We start from the raw sequence: 24,011 nt of genomic DNA on the forward strand, positions 1-24,011 counted from the left end.
CATGCTAGAGAACAGGACCCTGTACACACTGTAGTTCCTACTATCCTCTCTTATTTGTGTGAGCTACTTAAAGCTGGTCTTGCCTATTCCTCAGTTGAGGCACGTTTATTGGCCGTATCTGCATTTTTTACCCGTAGATCATCCTATTCTTTCCAAGTTGGAGGAAAAATGGATCTGAAGTAGTTAACTTCATTTGTTCATCAACCTGTGGGTATCTGATCCATATCGGATCTGAGCCGTCAGCTTTAAACAGCTAAGATCCGAGCTTCAAGCTCCTCCCCTTAGCCATAATCCCCTGCCATCCCTCTCTGACCTCAGATCTTGTTTGCCGCGGTTGAATCAGCAGCTTAGAACGAGTTCCAGGCGTGGGAGTTAGTCGTTTTGTGAGAGAAAATCCTTGTCTACCCTTTTTTTCTTGTAGCTAAATTACTATTGTGTGTGTTGCTCCCTAGTTAGAATTTTTAGTTATAAAATTTGTTAACTGTTATCTTTAGTGTAGTTTAATTTCCTCCCCGTGTGTGTGAAGGCATGTGTTGAGCCTTGTGTGTTTTTTAGTCAGACTATGTCTGAGGCCCCAAAAACCTTCTCTAAATGCAGCGAGTGTGGCCATAAGCTATCCCCAGCGGATGGCCACACTTGGTGTGTTATCTGCCTTGGGGTTGACCACCTCTCCTCAGGCTGCACTATTTGTGCAGCCATCAACCCCAGGGCCCTAAAGGACAGGAGGTCGAAGTTGATTCTGGCGGGACTTTTGCCCCCGGACTCGACTTCGTCCTCCTTTCCCTCCATGGCACCTGCCCGCGGCAGTGCCTCCTTCTATCCCTGCTTCCCTGGCCAGGACTCGTCCTCCCACCTTAGGCCAGGAGGAGAGGGAAGCAAGGTGGGAGAGGAAAAAAAAGACATCACAAACGGCGGGCCGAGTCTTCCTCCTCTGCTCCGCTGGCTAAACAAGCAGCCTCTCCCAGGGCTTCCGGGCCTTCTTCCCGGCTCCATTCACCTCGTTTCTCCCTGGAGCCAGAGGAGGAGAACCGGTCGCCTTCGAGGTCATCGAAGCTTGTCCGATGCAGATATGGACCGGATGATGCGTAGGTTCCTCCAGGCCCAGCTGCAGAAGGGAGTGCTCCTGCCTCCCCTCGACCCCCTTTTTCACCATGATTGCTCCTTCTCAGACCCACTTCCGGGGTTTGGAGCCTTCGGATCAGAGTTGCATAGGAGCTGGGGGAGGTTCGGCTCCGACCGCACCCTCGAGTTTGTCGGGTCCCTTTTTGGATCCGAGCTCTCGGAGCTGAGAGCTGAGCTTCGGATCCGGAGGTGTCAGTGTGTCTTCGGCTCAGTCTCGGTCGGAGCATACTGGCCCTTCAGATGCGATTGCTTCGGCGCCGGCTCTGATCCACACATCGGATCCGAGGGGACTGCTCTCTGATCCAAGAGAGAGCAGTTCTCCTTCGGCGTTCGATGTTGTGGAGAGGGTATTGTCGAGGGATTCGAGGCCCCTGCACACTCTCTCAGACGGGCCTACCTTCCATCACCCGGCCCCAGGGACAGCCTACGTCCCATATGGTTCCCTTGGAGGAACAAGATGTGGTTGGTGAGGCCTCTTCGGACAGCCCCCCCAGAGGAGGTTCCTCACAAACGTAAGTGCAAGAGGAGGCACTTGGACGCACCTGAATCCTTGACGGAGGACACAGACTTAGAGGAAGGGGAAGGTTCCCCGAGGACGTCTCCTTCGGAGACGTCATGGAAATGCTTCGAATTAGAGGGGGGCGGTCAGCCCAAAAACCTTCCTCGAATGAGTTTGTGTTTCTGGAGGCGTTTGACGCAGGCCAGTCTACCTCTTGGGTGTCCCCTCCCGCTGAACCCCTGGTAGATCTGATTACTACCAGGGCATGGAAGGAACCGGACACTGTAGAGCCCATTCCTAAGAGACCAGATAGAATCCTCAGTCCCCCCACTGATGGGACGGTTTGGAGCAAGGGTGCTCCGGTAGATGCGATGTTGGTGACGTTCGCCACCAAGAAGGAACTAGCCCAGGAGAGTTCCTCTGTCCACCCTCCCGACAAGGAGTCTCGGACGATGGACCGCCTGGGGAAGCAGATGTTCGCTTCAGCTACCTTCTCTGTAAGGTCGCTGAATTATATGGCACACGTGATACGACTCCAGCGGGATCTCATCAAGGAATACGCCGGGTCGCCCCCAGAGTCCATGTCGGCTGAGGATAAGAAGGTATTCTCAGCTTGAATGGCCACTCTTAAGTCCATTTCGAACACCTCTGTGCGACTCCTTTCCCATGCTACGGAAGGAGCCACTAGAGCTAGCGGAGCAGGCATTGTCTTACGACGACATGCTTGTCTCCGCCTTTGCGATTTTGCGGAACCCTTCAAGGCGTCCTTCGCAAATGCCTCATTTGACAGTTCTTCGCTATTTGGCAAGACCGTCCGCGCCACGTTTTTCCTGATCGGGAAGGATGGGAAGACGTTGTCTGCCATCGGAGTCCACTTCTCGGCTCCCCAGAGGTCCTTCTCCAGGAACCAAAGGGGACAAAAGAAGATGTGTTTCCGGAAGTCTCAACAGTCTCGTTTCGCTCTGGATCCCTCGTCCTTCAGAGGCAGAGGAGGACAGGGTGGATGCCGGCCCAGAGGCAGAGGGGGACCGAAGAATTTCAGGTTGAGAGAACCCTTTTCTGATCGGCCCGCGCAGCAGCCCTGAAGGGTTACCCGGCTGTTCCACTCTGGAGGCAGTCGGGGGACGCTTCTTGAGGCACCTAGCTGTTTGGGAGTCCATTACAACAGATCACTGGGTGCTTCGAATCCTATCCAGAGGTTATAAAATTCCCTTTCTGTATCCCCCTCCCAGACCCCGCAGCCTCCCCGATGTCCCACCCAATGAAAGGGAGGCAGCAGCCGCAGAAATAAACCAGCTGCTAGAAAAAAGAGCGATCCAGCACGTCCCCCAAGACCAGTCCGGATCTGGCTTTTACTCCAGGTTCTTTCTCGTGCCAAAAAAGACTGGGGACTTCAGGTCAATCCTCAACCTGTCCTTTCTAAACCTGTCAGTGGCCAAAGAGAAGTTCCAGATGGTCACCATTCAATCCATTCTCCCACTCTTACAGGAGAATGACTGGATGTGCTCGATAGACCTTAAGGATGCGTACTACCACATTTTGATGGACAGACGATCCAGAAGGTTTCTCCGCTTCTAGCTAGGAGCCAGCCACTACCAGTTCAGGGCCCTTCCCTTTGGTCTCACCACAGCCCCCAGGGTGTTCACCAAAGTTTTGGCAGTTGTAGCGTCCCACCTGAGACTCCAGGGAATACAGGTCTTCCCGTACCTGGACGACTGGCTCCTGACCGCCCCCACCAGGCATCTACTATGTTCAGCCAGAAATTACTTCCTTCACTTGGCCTCCCGGCTGGGAATCACAATCAACCTCAAGAAGTCTTCCCTTCAACCATCCCAGATCTTAGACTTCATAGGAACCAGGTTAGACACAAACCTATTGAAAGTCTTCTTAACTCCGGACCGGCTTCGAACTCTGAAGCTCCACTTACTGGCCCCTCTACAATCCTCAGCTCCTCCAGCGGAATTGGTTCTGAGGGCTCTAGGTTCCATTGCGGCAGCAATCAATCTGCTACCTTTAGCGCGCTTGAACATGAGGACACTACAGTGGACCTTGCAGGTTCAATGGTCCATCCTTCAACATCCACGGAGTTCACCCATTTCCCTCAGCAGGGTTTGCAGGAAATCCCTGCTCTGGTGGATCCAGTCCCCGGACCTCCAGAAAGGGCTTCCTTTTTCAATGTCCCCTCCTCTAGCCGCGGTGACCATGGATGCTTCTTGCCTAGGGTGAGGGAGGCACTGTATGGGTAGAACCGTCCAAGGCACGTGGACCCATTCAGATACTTTGTTGCATATCAGTGTCCTAGAGATGAGAGCGGTGCTTTTGGCGTTGCAAGCACTCCAGGCCCTTCTTCCCTTAGGGACAGTTGCAGTTCAGACAGACAACATGTCAGTGGTCTGGTATATCAACAAACGGGGGAACCAGATCCTACCCACCTTGTTGAGAGGCCATGAGAGTTTGGGAATGGGCGATCTCCACCAACCTCTTTCTCATAGCAACGCACATTCCGGGTCGGTCCAACATTTTGGCAGACAGGCTGAGTCGAACCATCCTCTCACCGTATGAGTGGTCTCTGAACCCCAGAATAGCGAAGCAAATCTTCCTCAAGTGGGGTCAACCTTGCTGCGATCTCTTCGCGTCTCCTTCGAACGCAAAGTGCAGCGACTACTTCACTCTAATTCCCCCAACAGGGGAATCCCCCAGAGATGCTCTGGTGCATGTTTGGCCATCCAGTCTACTTTATGCTTATCCCCCTCTTCCCCTCATGCTAAAATTCTTGCAGAAAGCCCGTTGGTTGGGGAGCAGAGTGATCTTCATAGCCCCATTCTGGCCTCGTCAAACGTGGTTCCCATGGCCTATGGTCTCATCTAGTGAATCCTCCATGGATTCTAGATCCCACCCCGGATCTGATCTCTCACCCACTAGGATTATCAACCCCGAATCTGGACAACCTCAAGCTCACAGCTTGGGTTGATCCAGTTCCAGTAATAGCTAGGACTCCCGGTATCTCATCCTCTGTTAAGGCTATTTTAGTAGCTGCTCATAAACCTTCTACAAGAAAGGTTTATAACAGCAAATGGAAACGCTTTACTATCTGGGTGGAGCATAGAAAATTGGATCCCTTTACAGCTCTGATACCAGCAGTGTTAGAATCTTTGTCAACTTTATTCGACCAAGGTGCTAGCTCTTCTACGGTCAAAGTCCAATTAGCCGCGATTTCCCATTATCATGTGGGAAGTGATCTCTGTCCGTTAGCCTCTTCCAAATTATGTAAGACTTTCTTAAAAGGCACTTTCCTCTTAAGGCCTCCGGTTAAAGACGCAGTCCCTCCATGGGATTTAACCCTTGTTCTCCAGTCTCTGACGGCCCCTCTGTTTGAACCTGCAGCTTCGGTGGATCTAAAATATTTATCTTGGAAGATGGCCTTTTCTCATTGCTATCACTTCCGCTAGAAGGGTTTCGGAGCTTCAAGCCCTTTGCGCCAAACCCGCATACTTGGTGTTTCATAAAGATAGATTTTCCCTCAGGACCAGTCCCTCCTTTCTACCCAAAGTTGCTTCTGAGCCCAATATCAATCAATCTATTAAGTTACCAGTTTTCTTTCCAAATTATCAAAACAGGGGTGAATACAAACTACATTCTCTGGACGTACACAGGCAATTGAGATTCTACTTGCACAGGACCACTGAACATAGGAAATCTGAGCAACTCTTTGTATCCTTTGCTAAATCCTCTTTGGGCAAGCCAGTATCAAAAGTTACATTGTCCAGATGGATTTCCCAATGTATACTTCTTGCATATATGAGTTCTGGCCAGCCTGAACATGGAGTCCACGCTCATTCTACCCGATTGATTTCTACTTCTGCTGCCTTTTGCTCCAGAGTGTCCTTGGATGACATTTGTTCAGCAGCCACTCGGGCTTCATCCCATACTTTCATTAACCATTACAAGTTGGATATAATTTCCAGAGGGAGAGCATCCTTCGGCTCTGCAGTGCTCCGGAATATCCTTCCGTGAGGACCTCCCAAGTTTGGGTAGCTGGGGACTCTGTCCCACAGGTTGATGAACAAATGAAGTTAACTACTTCAGATAAAGAAGTTATGTACTCACCATAACGTTCCATCTGAGTAGGTAAATTTCATTTGTCAGCAACCAACCCCCCCCCCTCCATCCCCCTAATGTATAGTGTGTCTTAGAAGGATTCCTTGTCTTTTTTCTCCGGATAACACCAGGTTAGGATGTGCAGGTGATCCTTTGTTTTGTAATGTTCTGTGTTACTATAGCAAACTCGATCTGAGGTCAGAGAGGGATGGCAGGGGAATATGGGTAAGGGGGAGGAGCTTGCAGCTAGGATCTTAGCTGTTTAAAGCTGCCGGCTCGGATCCGATACCCACAGGTTGCTGACAGATGAAGTTTACCTACTCAGATGGAACGTTATGGTGAGTACATAACTTCTTTTTTCTTAACATTGCCCTTCATACCTCCTAGGAAGATTGGCCGTTATTCAGCCAGAGGAGTTTCTGAGGTGCATTTCCTGATGGCATTCCCTGTTTTCCATATTTTTCATAAGGACACTGTGTGTCTGAGGGAAGACCTCTCATTATGCCCAAAGTGGTCAGTGAGTTTTACCTCAGTTGGGGCATAAATCTTCCTTCCTTTTTCTCTAACCTTCAGAACAAGGGAGAGAGAATCCTCCATTTAATGAATGTACTTTGGCAGCTCGGATTTTACTTGGGCAAGCCAAATCCATTCTGAAGACTGACTCGCCAGTTATTTCCTTTCAAGAAGCCAAGTTGGGAAACCCAGTTTCTAAGCAAACCTTTGCTAACTGGATTTCTAAGTCAGTTTCCTTTTGCTACATTCATCCAAGGAATGTTTTACTTTTTGCTGCAAAAGTGCATTCCACTAGAGCAGTCATCTCTTCTGGTGCTTTTAACAAAGTTATTAGATCAAGAGCCATCCTAGAAGCAGCGGCAGCAGCTTGGCTTTCTGTACATACCTTTACTAAAGACTAGAGGATAGATGCTTTTTGTAGATCCAGAGCCTCCTTTGCCAGGTTAGTCATCTCTGGATTGACTGACAGCTCTCCTATGTCAGATCCAGCCACCCATACCACTCATTAAGGTTTAGGAATCGCCCGTTAGGTTGGAATATTGCAACCGTGATCAATAACACATCTGCTGTTATAAGTTCTTACTCAGCTGTACTGTGTCCTTCCTTAGATCTCTGTTGCAGTATTTCCACCTGTCCATCCACCTTAGGTGACTTTTAACCAGGTTTTGCTCTTGTGGACAGAGATACGTTTTCTACCTGCTCCTCTCTTAGCTGACCTTTTCCTATCCTGTATCCTCAGGTGACTCCAAGTCTCCTGGCCTTGAGAGAATTTAAGATTTTCTTGCTTATATGTCTGCTTATGTACCCTTACCCCGTGGGCTTAAGTCATACATCTGACGTATGGCTTTATGGAGGTTTTAGCTTTGGTAACCTGGACGTTATTTGTTGCAATAAAATAAATGCCAATGCACCACGTCTCTTCAGCAACAAACCACAAACTTGAATGGTAAAAAATAATTAATACTTTAATAACAAAACAAACAATGTTAGCGCTTTCGTTTAAATCTCTGTTAAACTTTCTCAGACATTTGAAATGTGTTGCATCATTTCCTTTTATGTTGCCACTTTATTTCCCATTGGACTCTCATTATTATAAATTAACATGTATATCTAACATAAATAATGCCATTGAGTTATCTGAATACATCTTATCAACCCAATATGTGGATTTGCTCACAAATAACTTTAAATACTGTCGCAATATGCATTTTAAATACTACTGAATTGAGATTTAGAATATTTAAAACTTAAAATTGTTTAAAATGTCATAAAATGCTTTACACATATAAAAAATATATGTATATAAAATATAAAAAATATCATCATCATCATCATCTTTCGGCTGTTCCCTTTAGGGGTGGCCACAGCAGATCACCTGTTTCCATTTCTTCCTGTCCTCTGCATCTTGCTCTGTCACCCCAACCACCTGCATGTCCTCTCACCACATCCATAAACCTTATCTTAGGCCTTCCTCTTTTCCTGTTACCTGGTAGCTTCATCCTTGCCATCTTTTTTCCAATATACTCAGCATCCCTCCTCAGCACATGTCCAAACCAACGTAATCGTGCCTCTCTGGCTTTGTCTCCAAACCTTCCAACCTGGGCTGACCCTCTAATGTACTTATTCCTAATCCTGTCCACTCTTGTCACACCCAGTGCAAATCTTAACATCTTTAATTCTGCCACATCCAGCTCAAACACCTGCCTTTTTGTCAATGCCACTGTTTCCAACCCATATAACATAGCTGGTCTCACTACCCTCTTGTAGACCTTCCCTTTCACTCTTACTGGTATTCGTCTGTCACAAATCACTCCTGACACTCTTCTCCACCCACTCCATCCTGCCTATACCCTCCTCTTCACCTCTCTTCCATACTCACCATTACTCTGAACTGTTGATCCCAAGTACTTAAACTCATCCACCTTCCCCACCTCTACTCCCTGCATCCTCACCATTCCTTTGTCCTCCCTCTCATTCACACACATATATTCTGTCTTAGCCCTGCTGACCTTCATTTCTCTTCTCTCTAGAACATATCTCCACCTCTCCAGGGTCTCCTCCACCTGTTCCCTACTCTCACTCCAGATCACAATGTCATCTGCAAACATCATAGTCCACGGGGACTCCTGTCTGATCACATCTGTCAACCTGTCCATCACCATTGCAAATAAGAAAGGGCTCAGAGCTGATCCTTGATGTAATCCCACCTCCACCTTAAACGCATCTGTCACTCTCACCGCAGACCTCACCACTGTGACACTACCCTCGTACATATCCTGTGCCACTCTTACTTACTTCTCTGACACTCCCGACTTCCTCATACAATACCACAACTCCTCTCTAGGCACCCTGTCATATGCTTTCTCTTAAGTTTATAAAAACCCAATGCAACTCCTTCCAACATTCTTTGTACTTCTCCATCAACACTCTCAGAGCAAAGATCGCATTTGTAGTGCTCTTTCCTGGCATGAAACCATACTGCTGATCACTAATCATCACGTCCCTTCTTAACCATGTATCCACTACTCTTTCCCATAACTTCATGCTGTGACTGATCAATTTAATCCCTCTGTAGTTACTACAGCTCTGCACATCACCCTTATTCTTAAAAATTGGTACCAAAACACTTTTTCTCCATTCCTCAGGCATCCTCTCACTTTCCAAGATTTCATTAAACAATCTGGTTAAAAACTCCACTGCCATTTCACCTAAACACCTCCATGCTTCCACAAGTATGTAATCTATATACAAAATATATGATATAATTATATTGCATCAAATGATTTTAGGCAAGGAGAATAAATATCTGTAAATAAACATTATAATAGCATGTACAAAACTGAACAATTATAATGGCATACAACCAATAAATAAATTAAAATGCATATTATTAAACAATTTTCTTTCTTTGTAATGCTTTTAGTTTTAATAAAGGTGCTATGGAAGTGCATTCATTAATTCCTGGCCACTTATCGGCTTGAACTGTAATTTGCCATTTTAGTTCTTTGAGTTCTACGTACGCCCCCCTATGGTTTCTTGTCCATGATGTTTACATGGTCTATAGCCGTAAAAATAAATTGATGGCTGGTAGACTCACTGACATGTTTAGCCAAAGCATTATTCAAATTTATTTTCTTTGACATATTCATGTTCATATATTCTTTGAGTGAGACGCCATTCAGTTTTTCCAGTATAAAATGTTGGACAAGAATTACATACAGCCAACTAGACCACTGCTTTTGAATTACAAGTATATCTACTCTTTACAAAATGTTTAACATCTCTTAAGTAAAAACTGTCAGCAATATTGATTTTATGACACCAATGGCATGCCCCACATTTTAAGATACCCACATTTGTTTGGATGGATCTGTACATAACTGGTTTAAATATCTCTTTAAAACTCTTTCCTTTTTGATGTACAATTTTAGGTTTCTCATCCATGTGGGGCCTAATGTGGGGGTCTTCTGTTATGATAGGCCAATTTGTCATAAATATGTCCCTAATTGCCTTATAATCCTGGGAAAAAGAAATCAGCGCTTTGGAAAAGCCAGACTCTCTGCACTATATCATGTTGTTCCTGTTGTACCAACTCCGTATCATAGTGTCTTGAACTTAAAAGAATCACAAGTGATTTTTGATTGATCCAGGATGGGTTTAAAATGCCCATTTAACCTTTTCACAACTACCTCCTGTATTAATGCATCCACCAGGGTGCTAGGGTATTCCCTGTTGATGAACATGGTACGCAATTTTAAGTTTTAAATATTCTAAATGTCAATTCAGTAGTATTTAAAATGCATATTGCGACAGTATTTCAAGTTATTTGTGAGCAAATCCACATATTGGGTTGATACGATGTATTCAGATAACTCAATGGCATTATTTATGTTGGATATATATGTTAATTTATGTTAATAAGAGTCCAACGGGAAACAAAGTGGCAACATAAAAGGAAATGATGTAACATTTCAAATGTCTGAGGAAGTGTAACAGAGATTTAAAAGAAAGCGCTAACATTGTTTGTTTTGTTAAAGTATTAATTCTTTTTTACCATTCAAGTTTGTGGTTTGTTGCTGAAGAGACGTGGTGCATTGGCATTTATTTTATTTAGTTTGTTTGTTGTTTTCGCTTATCAGTTTGTTGCAATAAGCCATCCTCCTCACTATTACAGTAGTGTGCTATAGTACAATCCATTCATCAGTCTGATATACAGTGCTGCACCCAATTATTTGAAGGTTAACAAACCATGTATATTATAATTGTACAGAGCACATGAATAACTTTGATTTCCTCCTTCACTTGTATACTGTTGGCACCATTCTGTAGACTTAACACATTAAGTAAAGTTTTAGGTTTGCTACTCTGTGAAATGATCTGTACTTTAGTAGATATCTTGTACTGCTGACAAATGTTCATTTCTGTCTTTTACAAATATTTTTGCTAATTTTTTACCACTTTAATGTTTATAGTTGTATGTCAGCTGTATTTTCTTTTTTTTTTTTTTTAAATTGCATGCATTCTTCTCCCTCGGGATTTTTCACCCTGAGTCTACTCTGAAAATGGGCAGTATGCAGCAGTGATTACTTGTTCACAGCAACATAACTAAATAACTGTACTGTTGTTTGGTTTGTAGTTTTCCTTTATTTTCATCAGAAACTCCCCAAGCAAGGTCTTCACATTTTCTTTTTCCACGTGTTATGTAGAAATCCTGGTGAATATGATGCCAGTTCAACTGCAGAATTTAATGATGATGAAAATGTGCAACTGGAGTGTGGTTTGCACCATTTGTACACACACAGGAATGTTGGTATGCCTTGTGTATTGATATTCCACAAAATTCTGACCTTGCTACCGTAAAAAAAAAAAAATATATGAATTCGGTTAGATATGCATATTGTATATGTGGTTATGTGATTTATGTCATGTAAGGTAAGACCAGTACTATATTATTGCTGAGTAATAATTTGACAGTGCAGAGTTACAAGCCATGATCGTGATGCAAAAGCATCCAGAAAGATAATGGGGAAAAGACTGAATTTGTTAACTTTTTTTCATTCCATGACTTTAAGAGATGCACATTTTTTCTGTTGGACCAGATCATATTTTTGTTGCAGAACAAGGTTGTGTTAATATACAACAGAATTTGACATTATATCTAGAGTACTTGTCAAAGTTGCTTTGCCATCTTGTGTATTTTATTTGTGATGTAGTTTACAATCAGTACGGGATTTTTAAAAAACGAAATAAATGAAGATACTCACCAACTCTTTTAAACCAATTAATGTAAGAAGCAAGTAAAAAGGTATATCACTTGGATGTAAATCAACTTTGCTTTCACTGACTGATTTAATCCTGTTAAATATTTTTATTAAACAAACATAAAGTAAGAGTTCTAACACTGAGGACTACCTTAATTGCCTATTGAGTAAGCATTTAGTAATGGAAAACCAAAGTTGATCTGTTACAACAGTAAAGACTGTTTTAAACCAAATTATATTGAAAGTAGATACAAGACTGCAGCAACAGGAAAAAAATGTTTTCTTCTTCTTTCGGCTTTTCCCAATTAGGGGTCACCACAGCGGATCACCTTATCCGTTCATGATCGTCAGTGGAGTTTTACGGTGTCGAGTTACCAGCTCGGCGCCCAACCTTCCACAGAAGGCGCACACACACACTCACGCCTAGGGCCAATTTAAAGTGTTCAGTCCACCTACTTGGGAGTGTTCAATCAACCTCTTTGGGATGTGGGAGGAAACCGGAGCACTTGGAGGAAACCCAAGTGACCACAGGGAGGACATGCAGACTCCACACAGAAGGCAACCCAGCTGAGGATCGAACTGGAGAACCTCTTGCTGTGATGCGGCGACCCTAACCGCTGCACCACCGCGGCCGCCCAAAAATGTTATATTTTGTTTAATTTCTCAGAGATGAAAGATCTTTTTTAGGTGTGTTTTTTCTTTTTCATTTAAAAGGTAGTACCTTTATGATACCAGTTAATATCAACAGCCAAACAGATTAGTTCTTTAAAAATACAAGAAAATTATATATTTTTATCATCTTCTGGTAGGCAGTTCTAATATGTGAAAAATGTTCAACATTTAATTGCAATTTTTTGTACATTTTTCTGGGAAAGCGCAACTCTGGACACTCCCCATCTCCCACCCAAGATTGGGGAATGTCTGCAGTCTCAGATTTCTAATTGCATGACTTATCTATTCACTCCTCGCTAGATTATGTACGATTCTTTTCAGTTTTTAGCAGGAGAGGGGGGAAAAACTGGAGATACGTAAATAAAGAAGAAAGTGAAGTAAAAAGGCAGAACTTAACTTTTTACCACTTTCAGTAGCTGTCTGTTTCTTTTCTAATTCCAGTTTGATTTCCATTTCTATACCTTCTGCAAAATTAAGCAAAAATGTCATCATACACTTGTTTTCATACTATTCTTGGTGTCTACTACATCATCCTAACTCAATACCACCAGCATATTGTAATATGAGTATTTGTAGTTGCAGATTTTTTTTTCTTTTCTAAAACTGTTCAGTGAATTAATTTTCCCAGTTTGTTTTGAGAGGAATCCACAGTTCTGTGCTTAGCTCATTTAAATATTTCATTTGTAAACCTTGTTGCTGTGTAAAAACAAATTGGTTTTAGTTTTACCCATTGCATGTTTAAAAAAAGTATTTTTTTCCTACTCTTTCATTTAATATTCCTTTCTGACAGAATGACATCGAAGCAAGCAAGGTTGTTTCGCAAGTAAGTGCACCAAAACCAGAAAGTGGTTCTGGGTCAAAACCCCTCAGCACTTCATTGGACGATATTGAGATAAGAAAAGTATTGGAAGAATGTAAGAGGCTTCAAGCAGAAGTGGGGAGGTTGTCAGATGAAAACAGAAGTCTTAAAGTAAGTTTGGTACTGAGGTTTTGTATTCTTTGTATTTCAGTGAAATTTAATTTTTTTGCAGCCTGTCTATACACTGAGCATGAAGAGATTGTTAAAAGATGTTCTTCGTGTTTCACTATTGCAGTCATCACATTTGGGTTATCTGCTTGCAGTAGCCCTCACTCAGCCTGATTATAAAAGTCTTGGGTCTTGCGTCGGTTGCTGTCTCATCTTCCATGACATCAGGTAGTCAGGGATATAAAGCATGCAGCCGACGCCATTACAACAGTGTTTCTTGCCGTACGGTGCTCGAAGCAGAAACAGTTCGCAAGTGCCAGTCAGCCGACTCCTGAAATTTTCGTTTTCGAGTTTCAGAACTGAAGTCTTCAACTAAAGCCAAGTTACCCCATTGGGGAAACCTTTTCTTGCTCTAAACCGATGTCAGTAAAAGTCAATAATTGTATTTCTTGTGGAAAGCAAATACCTCAAAGATTTTCATTCATACTGCATTCCTTGCATAGGCCTTGACCACGGTGTACCTCGTTGTTGGTTTTGTGCCTTATTTAAACAACAAACTATTCGTCGGTATATTTAGGCTTCTAAATATTTTGTTACTCTGTTCAATAACCCAGATATGTCGTCGGTAAGCCATCAGACTACCGACATTCTGAAAAAAATGCAAAGATAAAGACAGAGACAGGCCGCCTAGGTCCAATGCTGCTGACGACGCTTCTCCTAAGCTAGTTGTCAGTTCGCCAGTACTCAGTGACTCGCTTTCGCAGCCCCTGATACCCGCTATTTCTGATTCGCAGGCCTCTGCTGAGACCCATTTGGAGTCCAGTATGCCATGAGATGTTTTCAACTGTGGAACCTGTGGATGTCTCTACCTTGGATGGGTCCGGAGCCGCTGTGCAGGTACCAGCTTCTGAGGGTGTTTTCAGGCCTACTGACTTGCATATTAAACAGATGCCATCTTCATCTTCAAGGCCTACAATTCGAACCAAGCCTAGAAAACCTATGCCCAGACCACATGGTCAGGCCTCTATGCCTAGAAGACAAATGATAAGAATGGCTGAAGACCTTATTACTTTAATCAGGGGGAAGCCAACCTTCCCTCTCGAAGAGACCTAGGACTGAATTTGCTTATGATACTTCTGATCAGGATTCTGAAATTTCTGTTTCCTCTGATGACCAGGATTTACCCTTATCTACTTATGAGGATTCTGATGCAGAAGACTCTTATTCCCTTTGCTTCCCCACCAGAGGATTTATCTTTTGGTGAAACCTTGCGTACTCTTAGGGAGCATTTTCGCTGGGAAAGCCAGGATTACTCTGATTCTAAAAAGAGGCTTAGGGATTTGCTGTCTCCCCCTGTACTAGACATTGTTGATGCCTTTTCGGACTCTAGCTTGGCCCCTGACACTCTACCTCCTGCTCCCAGAAATCCTGATAGATATTACAGGGTTCCTGACTCTCGCAAGTTCCTTTTTAAAAATCCTACTGTGGATCCTGAGACTATTTCACAGGGACCCAAAGGCATTAAGGCGACTACTGCCAAAAAGTCCTGCCCCTTCTGATAGAGATTCCAGGGCGCTGGATAGATGGGGTAAGAAGGTATACATGTCTGCAACCTCAGCCATTAGGGCCTTAAACTGCCAGTTTCATATGTTAAAGTATCAGCAGCATATTATTGGATTGCTTAAACAGAAAATTGTGTTGATTCCTGATTGTGCAAAAAATAAGAATTTACAGGTTTTAATGCATTCTGCTGAACAAGTTGGAAAACATACTTTGCAATATGGTTTTGATTCACTAGAGGCATCTTGCAGGGCTGCTGTCACTGGGTCTGTACTTAGAAGGCATGCTTGGCTTAAGGAGCAATCTTTGCCAGATCATGTTAAAGCTAAATTGCTGGATGCTCCCCTAAATCAGGACCGCAAGCAGAAGAAGTGCTTAAAAAGATGGAGGAAAAAGCTAAATCTGTGCAAACTGTTAAAGATTTCCTACAAGTACAGCCTCCAAGATTTAGTAGGCATTGGCCCTCCAAGAATTGGTCCTTTCCTGCCTCTTCCAGGCCTTCTCAGTCCAAACCCAGAACCAGCAGAACACCCAGGCTTCAGTCCAAGGGTCCGCACAGGACTAAGCAGTGGGGGGCTCCCACTTCCAAATCAGGGAGTAGTAAGACTCCCTATTATGATAAACTGTCTCAATGACTTGACTTTAAAACTTCCAAGCCCTTCTTAACAGACTGCTCTTTTAGGGGGAAAAGATTGCTCTGCAGGCAAAAAACTGGGAACTCATTACCCAGGACAAATGGGTTTTAAATTTCCCAAGGATACAGATTTCACTTCCACATGTTACCAACCCCAAACAGTTGGCCAGATCTACCCCCAAATCAGTGGGCAGAGGCTCAAAAGCAAGTACTCACTCTTAAGTATAAGGGCTATTCAAACTGTACCAGAAGAGGAAAAGGGACAAGGTTTCTACTCCAAACTTTTCCTGGTACCCAGAAAAGACAACTCATGGCATCCTATTTTGGACCTTTCTATCCTAAACACCTTTTGGTGATCCCAAAATTCAAGATGCTAACCCCTCACCAGTTGCTTCCAGTACTAGGCAAGGATGCCTGGTTGGCAACACTGGATTTAAAGGAAGCCTACCTACACATCCCAATCAGGGAATCTTGCAGAAGGTACCTATGCTTCAAAGCAGGCTACATGCATTATCAGTTCTCTGCACTGCCCTTTGGCTTATCAGCTGCGCCCAGGGTATTCACAAAGTGCCTAGCTCCAGTCATTGCATTTTGCAGGCAAAGAAATATTCAAATATACCCACACCTGGATGATTGTCTAATTCAGGCAGAAAGCCAGGACATACTTTTGAATCATCTGGCATTTGTACCCTGTCAACAAATTATATTCCTGGGAGCAAGCTTGAACACAACTTCCCAGATGGCTTTCCTCACACCAGAGAAACAAATTCATTTGACAACTTACTTCAAACTAATGGCCACAAAAACCCTGTTATCTGCAAGGCAAATACTGCAAGCCTTGGGGTTCATGGCCTCCTGCATTCTCCTAATTCCATATGCAAGACTGCATATGAGGAAACTACAATGGTATCTAAAAAGCCTATGGTGTCAACATTCTCAGGATCTAGAAGCAATGATTCTTATCGTACCTTGCCTACAGTTAGAGTTCCTTTGGTGGGCAGAGGCCTGCCAACAAAACAAGGGGCTACCATTCACTCTACCCCCTGCCGCCCAAACCCGAACAGACGCATCAGACTATGCATGGGGGGGCTCACCTGGCAGGGAAGTGCATTCAGGGCAAATGGAACCCAAGTCAAATGCACCTGCATATCAATCAAAAAAAATGTTAGCTGTACAGAATGCTCTGACAGCCTTCAAGGACCACATTCTTCCAGGACAATTAATGGTAGAGATGGACAACACCACTGTTATGTGGTACATAAACAAGCGTGGGGGGTACCCGTTCATACCCCCCTCTGCAGACTAGCCATGGCTCTGTGGAACACAGCCTTGAGCTACTAAGTGCATCTACAGGCTCAATTCCTGCCAGGAAAGCTAAATGCACTGGCAGACAAACAAAGCAGAAATCTCATGGATCCACACGAGTGGAAACTGGAACCAAAGACTTTCAACATGTTGATAAACAAATGGGGGAGCCCAGATATAGACCTGTTTGCCTCCCCCCAAAACTACCAATTGGACAAATTCTGCACAAGGACTCCCCACAAACAAGCTTTGAAAGTGGATGCCCTGTGCTTCAACTGGAAAAAATCTATCAGTTTATGCCTTTCCTCCTCTGCCTCTCTTCTCCAAAGTACTTCTAAAGATCAAACAGGGCAAACCAAGGACGATACTGATTGCACCAGACTGGACATGCCAGCACTGGTACTCCCTCTTGCGCAGTGTGTCACTGCTGGCTCCATGGCACCTGCTTCAGACTCCTACTTGCTGTCCAAGCAGGAGGGACAGATTTTGCATCCTCATCTTCAAACCCTGAACCTGGAAGCCTGGCTAATTACCTAATCTCTCCATTATCATTCCTCAGTAAACAAGTGTTGAATGTCATTTTGGAGGCAAGGAGGCCTAGTACTAGAAAGTCTTATGCTGAAAAATGGAAAAGATTCTGTTCCTGGAACCAAACTCAAGGGATGGGCACAGCAGCACCCAATTTACCTCAGATTCTTCAATACTTAACTGAGATGCTTCACAAGGGCCTTTCTTTTTCCTCCATCAAAATTCGTGCCTCAGCCATTTCAGCTCATTATAACACAGAACCACACCTCTTTTCTCATACACTTCAGCAAGGGTATCTGAATTACAGGCTCTTATGACAGTGGAGCCTTTCATCATCTTACATGCGGACAGGGTGTCCCTCAGGACCAATCCCTTCTTCATGCCCAAGGTAGTATCCAGTGTGGCTCTTAATCAGTCCATTCATTTGCCAACCTTCTTTTCTAATCCACAGAACAAAGGGGAACGGATACTGCACTCCTTAGATGTGCATAGACAACTTAGATTTTACTTGGACAGGAGTAAACCTCAAAGGAAATCTGACCAACTGCTGGTGGCATTTGCTGCAGGGGCAGAGGGGAAGGCCATTTCAAAGCAAACCGTTTCTAAATGGGTAGGCCATTGCATTCATTTCTGCTGTAAGCACCATGGAAAACATTCCACAGGGGATAAGACCACACTCAACCAGAGCTGCATCTACCTCTACAGCCTTTCTCAGAGGTGTCCCTACCGGGGACATCCCAGAAGCTGCTATCTGGAGTTCTGCACATACTTTGACCAAGCATTACCATTTGCCAATTTTCTCTAAATCCAGAGCTGGCTTTTCCACTGCAGGTTGCAGGGCTTTATAGCTGGTCCTAATGCTATCTAAATTCCTACTCCCATCCTTAGCTTTGGGAATCTACCCAATTATGATGACTGCAACAGTGAAACACAAAGAACATAGTACAGTTGTGTACACTTACCATAAATGTAGATGTACGAGTGTATTCACTTTTGCAAATCTTGTTACCCTCCCTCTAGTCCCCTGACTTCTTGTGGCTGTACCTCTATTCTCCTTTACTATGCTTAAAAGCTTTTTGGTGTATTTACTTTATTGTTGGATGTATAACCTTGTATATATATATATATATATATATATATATATATATATATATATATATATATATATATGTATACGTATATATATATATATATATATATATATATATATATATATATATGTAATGGCATCTGTTGCATGCTTTATACCCCTGACTACCTGACGTCATGGAAGATGAGACAGCAACCGACGCAGGACCCAAGACTTAGATAATCAGGCTGACTGAGGGCTACTGCAAGCAGGTAACTCAAATGTGATGATTGCAATAGTGAATACGCTCGAACATCTACATTTATGGTAAGTGTACACAACTGTACTTTCTGTTGATTTCAAATTTTCATAGAAAGCTGTATGTCGCACCTATGGAAGTGTTCTAGAAAAGCATTGCTAAAATTGCGTAATGCTAATTTACTAGGCTCACTTTGTAGGCATCGATCTGATGTCGATCATTAATTCTTGGCAGTTGGGACACTGTTCCTATCCTCGGAACCTGCTTGGCCAATGTACAACTCGCGCCAGCCACAAAAACTGTTGAACTAAGTCTCTACCCACAATGGTAGATTACCTCAGGTCTCATTTGCCACTCCAGCAAGATGCGTCAGCCATTGCTGTCAGCCAAGTGATTTAGATTTTCTTCTTACAACTTTGAATGTCGTTAAGTATCCTTGAGTTGTATACTTTTCCTGATTTCTGTTTGAGTGTGAGTAGTTTAACCTGTTGGGCCTTTTTCTCCTATATCATCGTTAGTATTTTGCTTCCATCTTTTACCATTCTAGTAATCTTATCTACCATTGTTGGTAGATCTCTTTTTTTTTTCTTTTCTATCGTGTGTAAGTTTGTGAGTATATTTTTGTTTGTTAGCACTTTCCCATTTTCAATATGGCGGTAAAAACAAAAGGCACTACTGGATTTAAGCAGTGCCAGGATTGTTGAAGAAAGATGCTGAATTCTGATAGACATCTTTCCTGTGTCTGCTGTTTAGGAGCCCCCACTTAGAAACTAACTGTGATGTTTGTAAGGGCTTCAGTCAGAGAACTTTAGTTGAGCACTGTAACAAGCTCATACAAAGAGGTTTGCTCATAACGTCTATTACTGAAGCCTTGTCCAAGGCTGACACTACTAACCAGGATACTCCAGAAAAGAGAAGCTACTCCGGTACCAGCATCTTCTTTGGTGCCGGTGGCCCACAAGCTTAAGACTTTGGTTCTGATCCCGTCAGAACCAACTGCTACGGTACCGAAACTTAAGCCTAATTTCTCCTCTGCACCGTCAACTTCCATAGTGCCATCGGCACCGGTGTCAGTTCCAGCTTTTTTAGTTTCAGGCTCAGTGCCGACCTCGCCTTCGGCACAGCAACATGTTTCACCAATCTTCTCTGTGCCATAGCAGGCTCTGCCCATTCCTTTGGTGTCAAAATTAGATCAAGACCTTCCCAGGACAAGAGATTCTCCATCTGTAGACCCCTTTGTGGTCCAGGTGCTTAGCCCCTATGTAGAACACCCTGAGTCTTTCATTTTTTTCAGTTTGATCCTCCAGGAGTCTCTCTGGATGTTGTGACATTGGTGGATCAACTTTTGGTGTTCAGAGGTATTCCTGCTCCTTCTCAGGTCCTTCTCCCTCCTTGACTTGGGACCTATTCCTCTCCCAGGACTCCTACTATTTCTCCTCCTCCAACTTCCACTGGAGTTTCAGAGCCCAGCACTTTGATTTCCCCGGTACCAACTGTTTCAGTGCCGTTAGGCACTTCCACCTCTGTGCCGGATGTTGCCCTGACTTCATCGGTTCCTGCTGTGGAGCCAACGGACTCTTGGACCGTGACCTCTCCACCGGTTCCATGGGGCTCTAGGTTTTTGTATGGTGCCGACCTCTGCTCCTGGAACATTGTCTGATGTTCTTCTTGTTTCACTGTTGCAGTCATCACACTTGGGTTATCCTGCCAGGGGTAGCCCTCAGTCGGCCCGAGTACTAGAGGCTTAGTATTTCTGCATCGGTTGCTGTCGCTCCAGGACTAACGTCAGGTCATCAGAGGTATAAAAACAGACAGCCAATGCCATTACATCAGTCTTTCTTGCCGAGGAGCCCGAAGCAGAAGCAGTTTGCACAAGTGCCGGTCGACCACTACCTGAATTTTCGGTCGACCACTACCTGAATTTTCGGTCGACCACTACCTGAATTTTCGGTCGACCTCTACCTGAATTTTCGGTCGACCGCTACCTGAATTTTCGGTCGACCGCTACCTGAATTTTTCATTTCCAAATTGAAGTTGAAGTCTTCTAAAGCTAAGTACCCCATTTGGATCCTTTTTTCTTGCTCTAACCGATGTCAGAAAAAGTTAACAATTGTCTCGCCTGTGGAAAGCAAATACCACACCGAGACTTCCATTCTTACTGCATCACCTGTTTAGGCCCAGACCACGACATCCTTCGCTGTCGCTTTTGTGCTTTGTTCAGTGCCAGAACTACATGTCGTCGGACCCTTATTGGTTCATAAGTTGGTACTAGGCTATCGGCCCTAGGGCCTATACAAGCCTTGCCATAACAGTTCCCTGGCTATTTCTTCCCACAATATTTACTTCCCTGAGCCCCTGTCTAGCAGGGTGACTGACGTGATCCCTGTGGTGAATTTACTTTCTCCCATCCAATCGTTAAAGTCCCTTTTGAAGAAGGCCAGCGAGGTGCTGTGTTTGACATGTATGAGCAAGTTTGTTCCAGAGTCTGGGGAGTCTCTGGGTCAAGAACCTAACTAAATATTTTCGCTCTCAGTCCTCATATTCCAATATGGCTTCGGTATGCCATCAGACTACCAGTCTTCCGAAAAAACGTAAGTATAAAGACAGAGACCGCACAGATCCAAAACTGCCGACGACACTTCTGTTAAGCTTAGTCGTCAGTTCTCCGGTCCACAGTGAGGAGCTTTCACAGCCCCTGATGCCCGTTTCTGTGAATTCGCAGGCCGCTACCGAGACACATTCGGAGTCTGGTATGCCGCGAAACTGTTCTTTGACTAAGGATCCTGCGGATGTCTCCACCTTGGATGAGTCCAGAGCTACTGAGTAGGCACCGGCTTGCGAGGAAGTTCTTCGCACTACCGATACTAGTCACAAACCGACAACTTTTTTCTCGTCTTCAGTTCTTTCTAAAACTACCGAGTTTCTAAGGCCCAACGAACTATGCCTAAAAAAAATGACCCAAGCTCAGGCACTTGCGTCCATGCCTCACTTGCAAATGCTTAAAATGGTGTAAGACCATATTATGCTTATTAGGGGAAGCCAGGCTACCCCTTCCAAAAGAAAGAAACTTGTCCCCAGTAGTTTTATCTGAACAGGAGTCCAATGACTGAGGTTTCTGAATATGAAGACATGCAACCCCTCTTTGCTTATGAGGATTCTGACACAGAGGAATCCTTTCCTTCTGCCTCTCCTCCTGAGGATTTTTCATTTGGTGAAACCCTACATACTTTAGTGGAGCATTTCCAGTGGGAATGTCAGGATTACCGTCAGTCAAAAAAGAGACTCAGGGAATTCTTAGATTTACTACAGCACGGACCTTTAGCCATTCCTCTTGTTCTGGATGTTGTGTATGATGTTTTTATGAAATCCAGTTTGACTCCTGACACCCTTCCCCCTGCTCCCAGGAAACCTGACAGAGGTACTGCAGAGACTCTCACAAATTCCTTTTCAAAAATCCTACTGCTGACCCAGAGGTCATCTCCCAAGGACCTAAAGGAATTAAAGCAACCTCTGCTAAGAATCCCACTCCCGCAGACATGGATTCCCGAGCTTTAGACAGATAGGGTAAAAAAGTATACACCTCTGCAACTCTTGCTGTTAGAGCACTAAATTGTCAGTTCCACATGCTGAAATATCAGCAGCATACCATGGAACTCTCAAACAAAAAAAAATCTTCCTTTCCTCCTTGTGCAGAAAATAAAGAATTACAAGAGCTTATGCATTCTGCAAGCCAAGTTACTAAGCACACCTTACAATGTGGCTTTGATGCCCTAGAAGCATCTTGCAGGGCAGCAGTCACTGATTCTGTCCTTAGAAGGCATGCTTGGCTTATGGAGCAGACCTTGCCAGACCATGTCAAATCAAAATTATTGGACGCACCATTGAACAAAGACAATTTGTTTGGCACCAAGGCAGAAGAGGTCTTAAAAAAGATGGAAGAAAAAGCTAAATCTATGCAGACAGAATTTACAGGTCCAGCCTCCAAGGTTCAGTAGGCATTGTCCCTCCAAGCACTGGTCCTTTCCAGCCCCTTCCAGGCCAGAACCAGGGGAAGTAGACCCTCCAGACAGCAGTCCCAGGGAATGCAGAGATCAAAGCAATGGAGTTCCTCCTCTTCAAAAACAGGGTGTGCTAAGCCACCCCCTTATGGTAAGAACTCACAATGACTTAACACCTCCACCCCTTACTCTGCCCACCTGCTTGTGCCCATAGGAGGAAAACTCTCCTTCCATGCAAACAACTGGACCTCTATTACCAACGACTGATTGGTCCTCAACATAGTGTCCCAGGGATACAGATTTTATTTCCACACTCTGCCAACCCCAAAAGGGTTCCCAGATTTTCCTCCAAACCAGTGGGCAGAGACCAAAAAACAGGCCCTTTCCCTGCTCTCCATGAGGGCAATACAGCATGTTCCTGCAGACCAAATAGGCCAAGGTTTCTATTCCAGACTCTTCCTGGTACCCAGAAAAGGAGGGCATTTGGCACCCAATCCTTGATCTATCCATTCTAAAAACCTTTTTGGTGATACCAAAATTCAAAATGCTCACCCTCCAGCAGCTTCTTCCTATGCTTTCCAAGGATGCTTGGTTAGCCACCCTAGACCTACAAAAGGCCTACCTACACATCCCAATCAGGGAATCTTGCAGGAAATATCTATGTTTCAGGGCAAGATCTATGCACTTTCAGTTGTCTGCTTCTGGCCATCACTTCAGCTAGAAGAGTTTCAGAGCTACAAGCACTCACGGCTGTAGAGCCTTTATCATTTTCCATGCTGACAGGGTCTCCCTCAAGACTAACCCATCCTTCATGCCTAAAGTGGTGTCCAGTGTGACTCTCAACCAATCCATTCATGTTCCCACCTTTTTTCCTAACCCACATAACAAGGGGGAAAGGATTCTGCACTCTCTAGATGTGCATAGACAGCTCAGATTTTATCTGGATAGGACTAAATCTTTCAGAAAAACTGATCAATTGCTAGTCAGCTTCGAGTCAGGGGCAGAGGGTAAGCCCATATCCAAACAAGCAGTCTCCAAATGGATAGCACACTGCATCCATTTCTGCTACAAACAGCAGGAGAAACCGCCCCCCAAAGGGGGTCCAGGCACATTCCACCAGGGCAACCTCCACCTCTGCAGCTTTTCTCAGAGGGGTACCCACCAGGGACATCCTGGAGGCTGAAACATGGACTTCTGTTCATACCTTCACCAAGCATTACCACCTGCCTATCTTCTCCAAATCCAGGGCAGGCTTTGCCACCGCAGTCTTGCAGGGCATCCTAGACAGCCTCCAGTCTTCTTGACGGTCTCCACCCTTTTCTTCACCTTTGGGAATCAACCCAAGTGTGATGACTGCAACAGTGAAACACGAAGAACATGGTACAGTTGTTTACACTTAACATAAATGTAGATGTTCGAGTGTATTCACTGTTGAAGTCCTGGTTTCCCATCCTCCATCCCCCTTGTCTCTCCCCCCCTCCCTCTCTCCTTATAGGGAATGTTTTTTTGTTTATTTTCTACTGGTG

The 24,011-nt window shown here is 44.3% G+C and overlaps 1 protein-coding gene across 1 annotated transcript in view; it reads left to right on the forward strand.

The window, feature by feature from the left end:
• VAPA (VAMP associated protein A) overlaps positions 1-24,011 on the forward strand; it is a 628,338-nt gene that overhangs the window by 413,500 nt on the left and 190,827 nt on the right. Inside the window, exon 3 of the mRNA XM_044067355.1 lies at positions 12,956-13,135. Within this exon, the coding sequence (XP_043923290.1) occupies positions 12,956-13,135 (180 nt within the window). The remainder of the gene's footprint in view (positions 1-12,955; positions 13,136-24,011) is intronic.

This window comes from Protopterus annectens, chromosome 3.part1 (genome assembly GCF_019279795.1).
Source record: "Protopterus annectens isolate FY-2018-M chromosome 3.part1, PAN1.0, whole genome shotgun sequence".
Taxonomy (NCBI): domain Eukaryota; kingdom Metazoa; phylum Chordata; order Ceratodontiformes; family Protopteridae; genus Protopterus; species Protopterus annectens.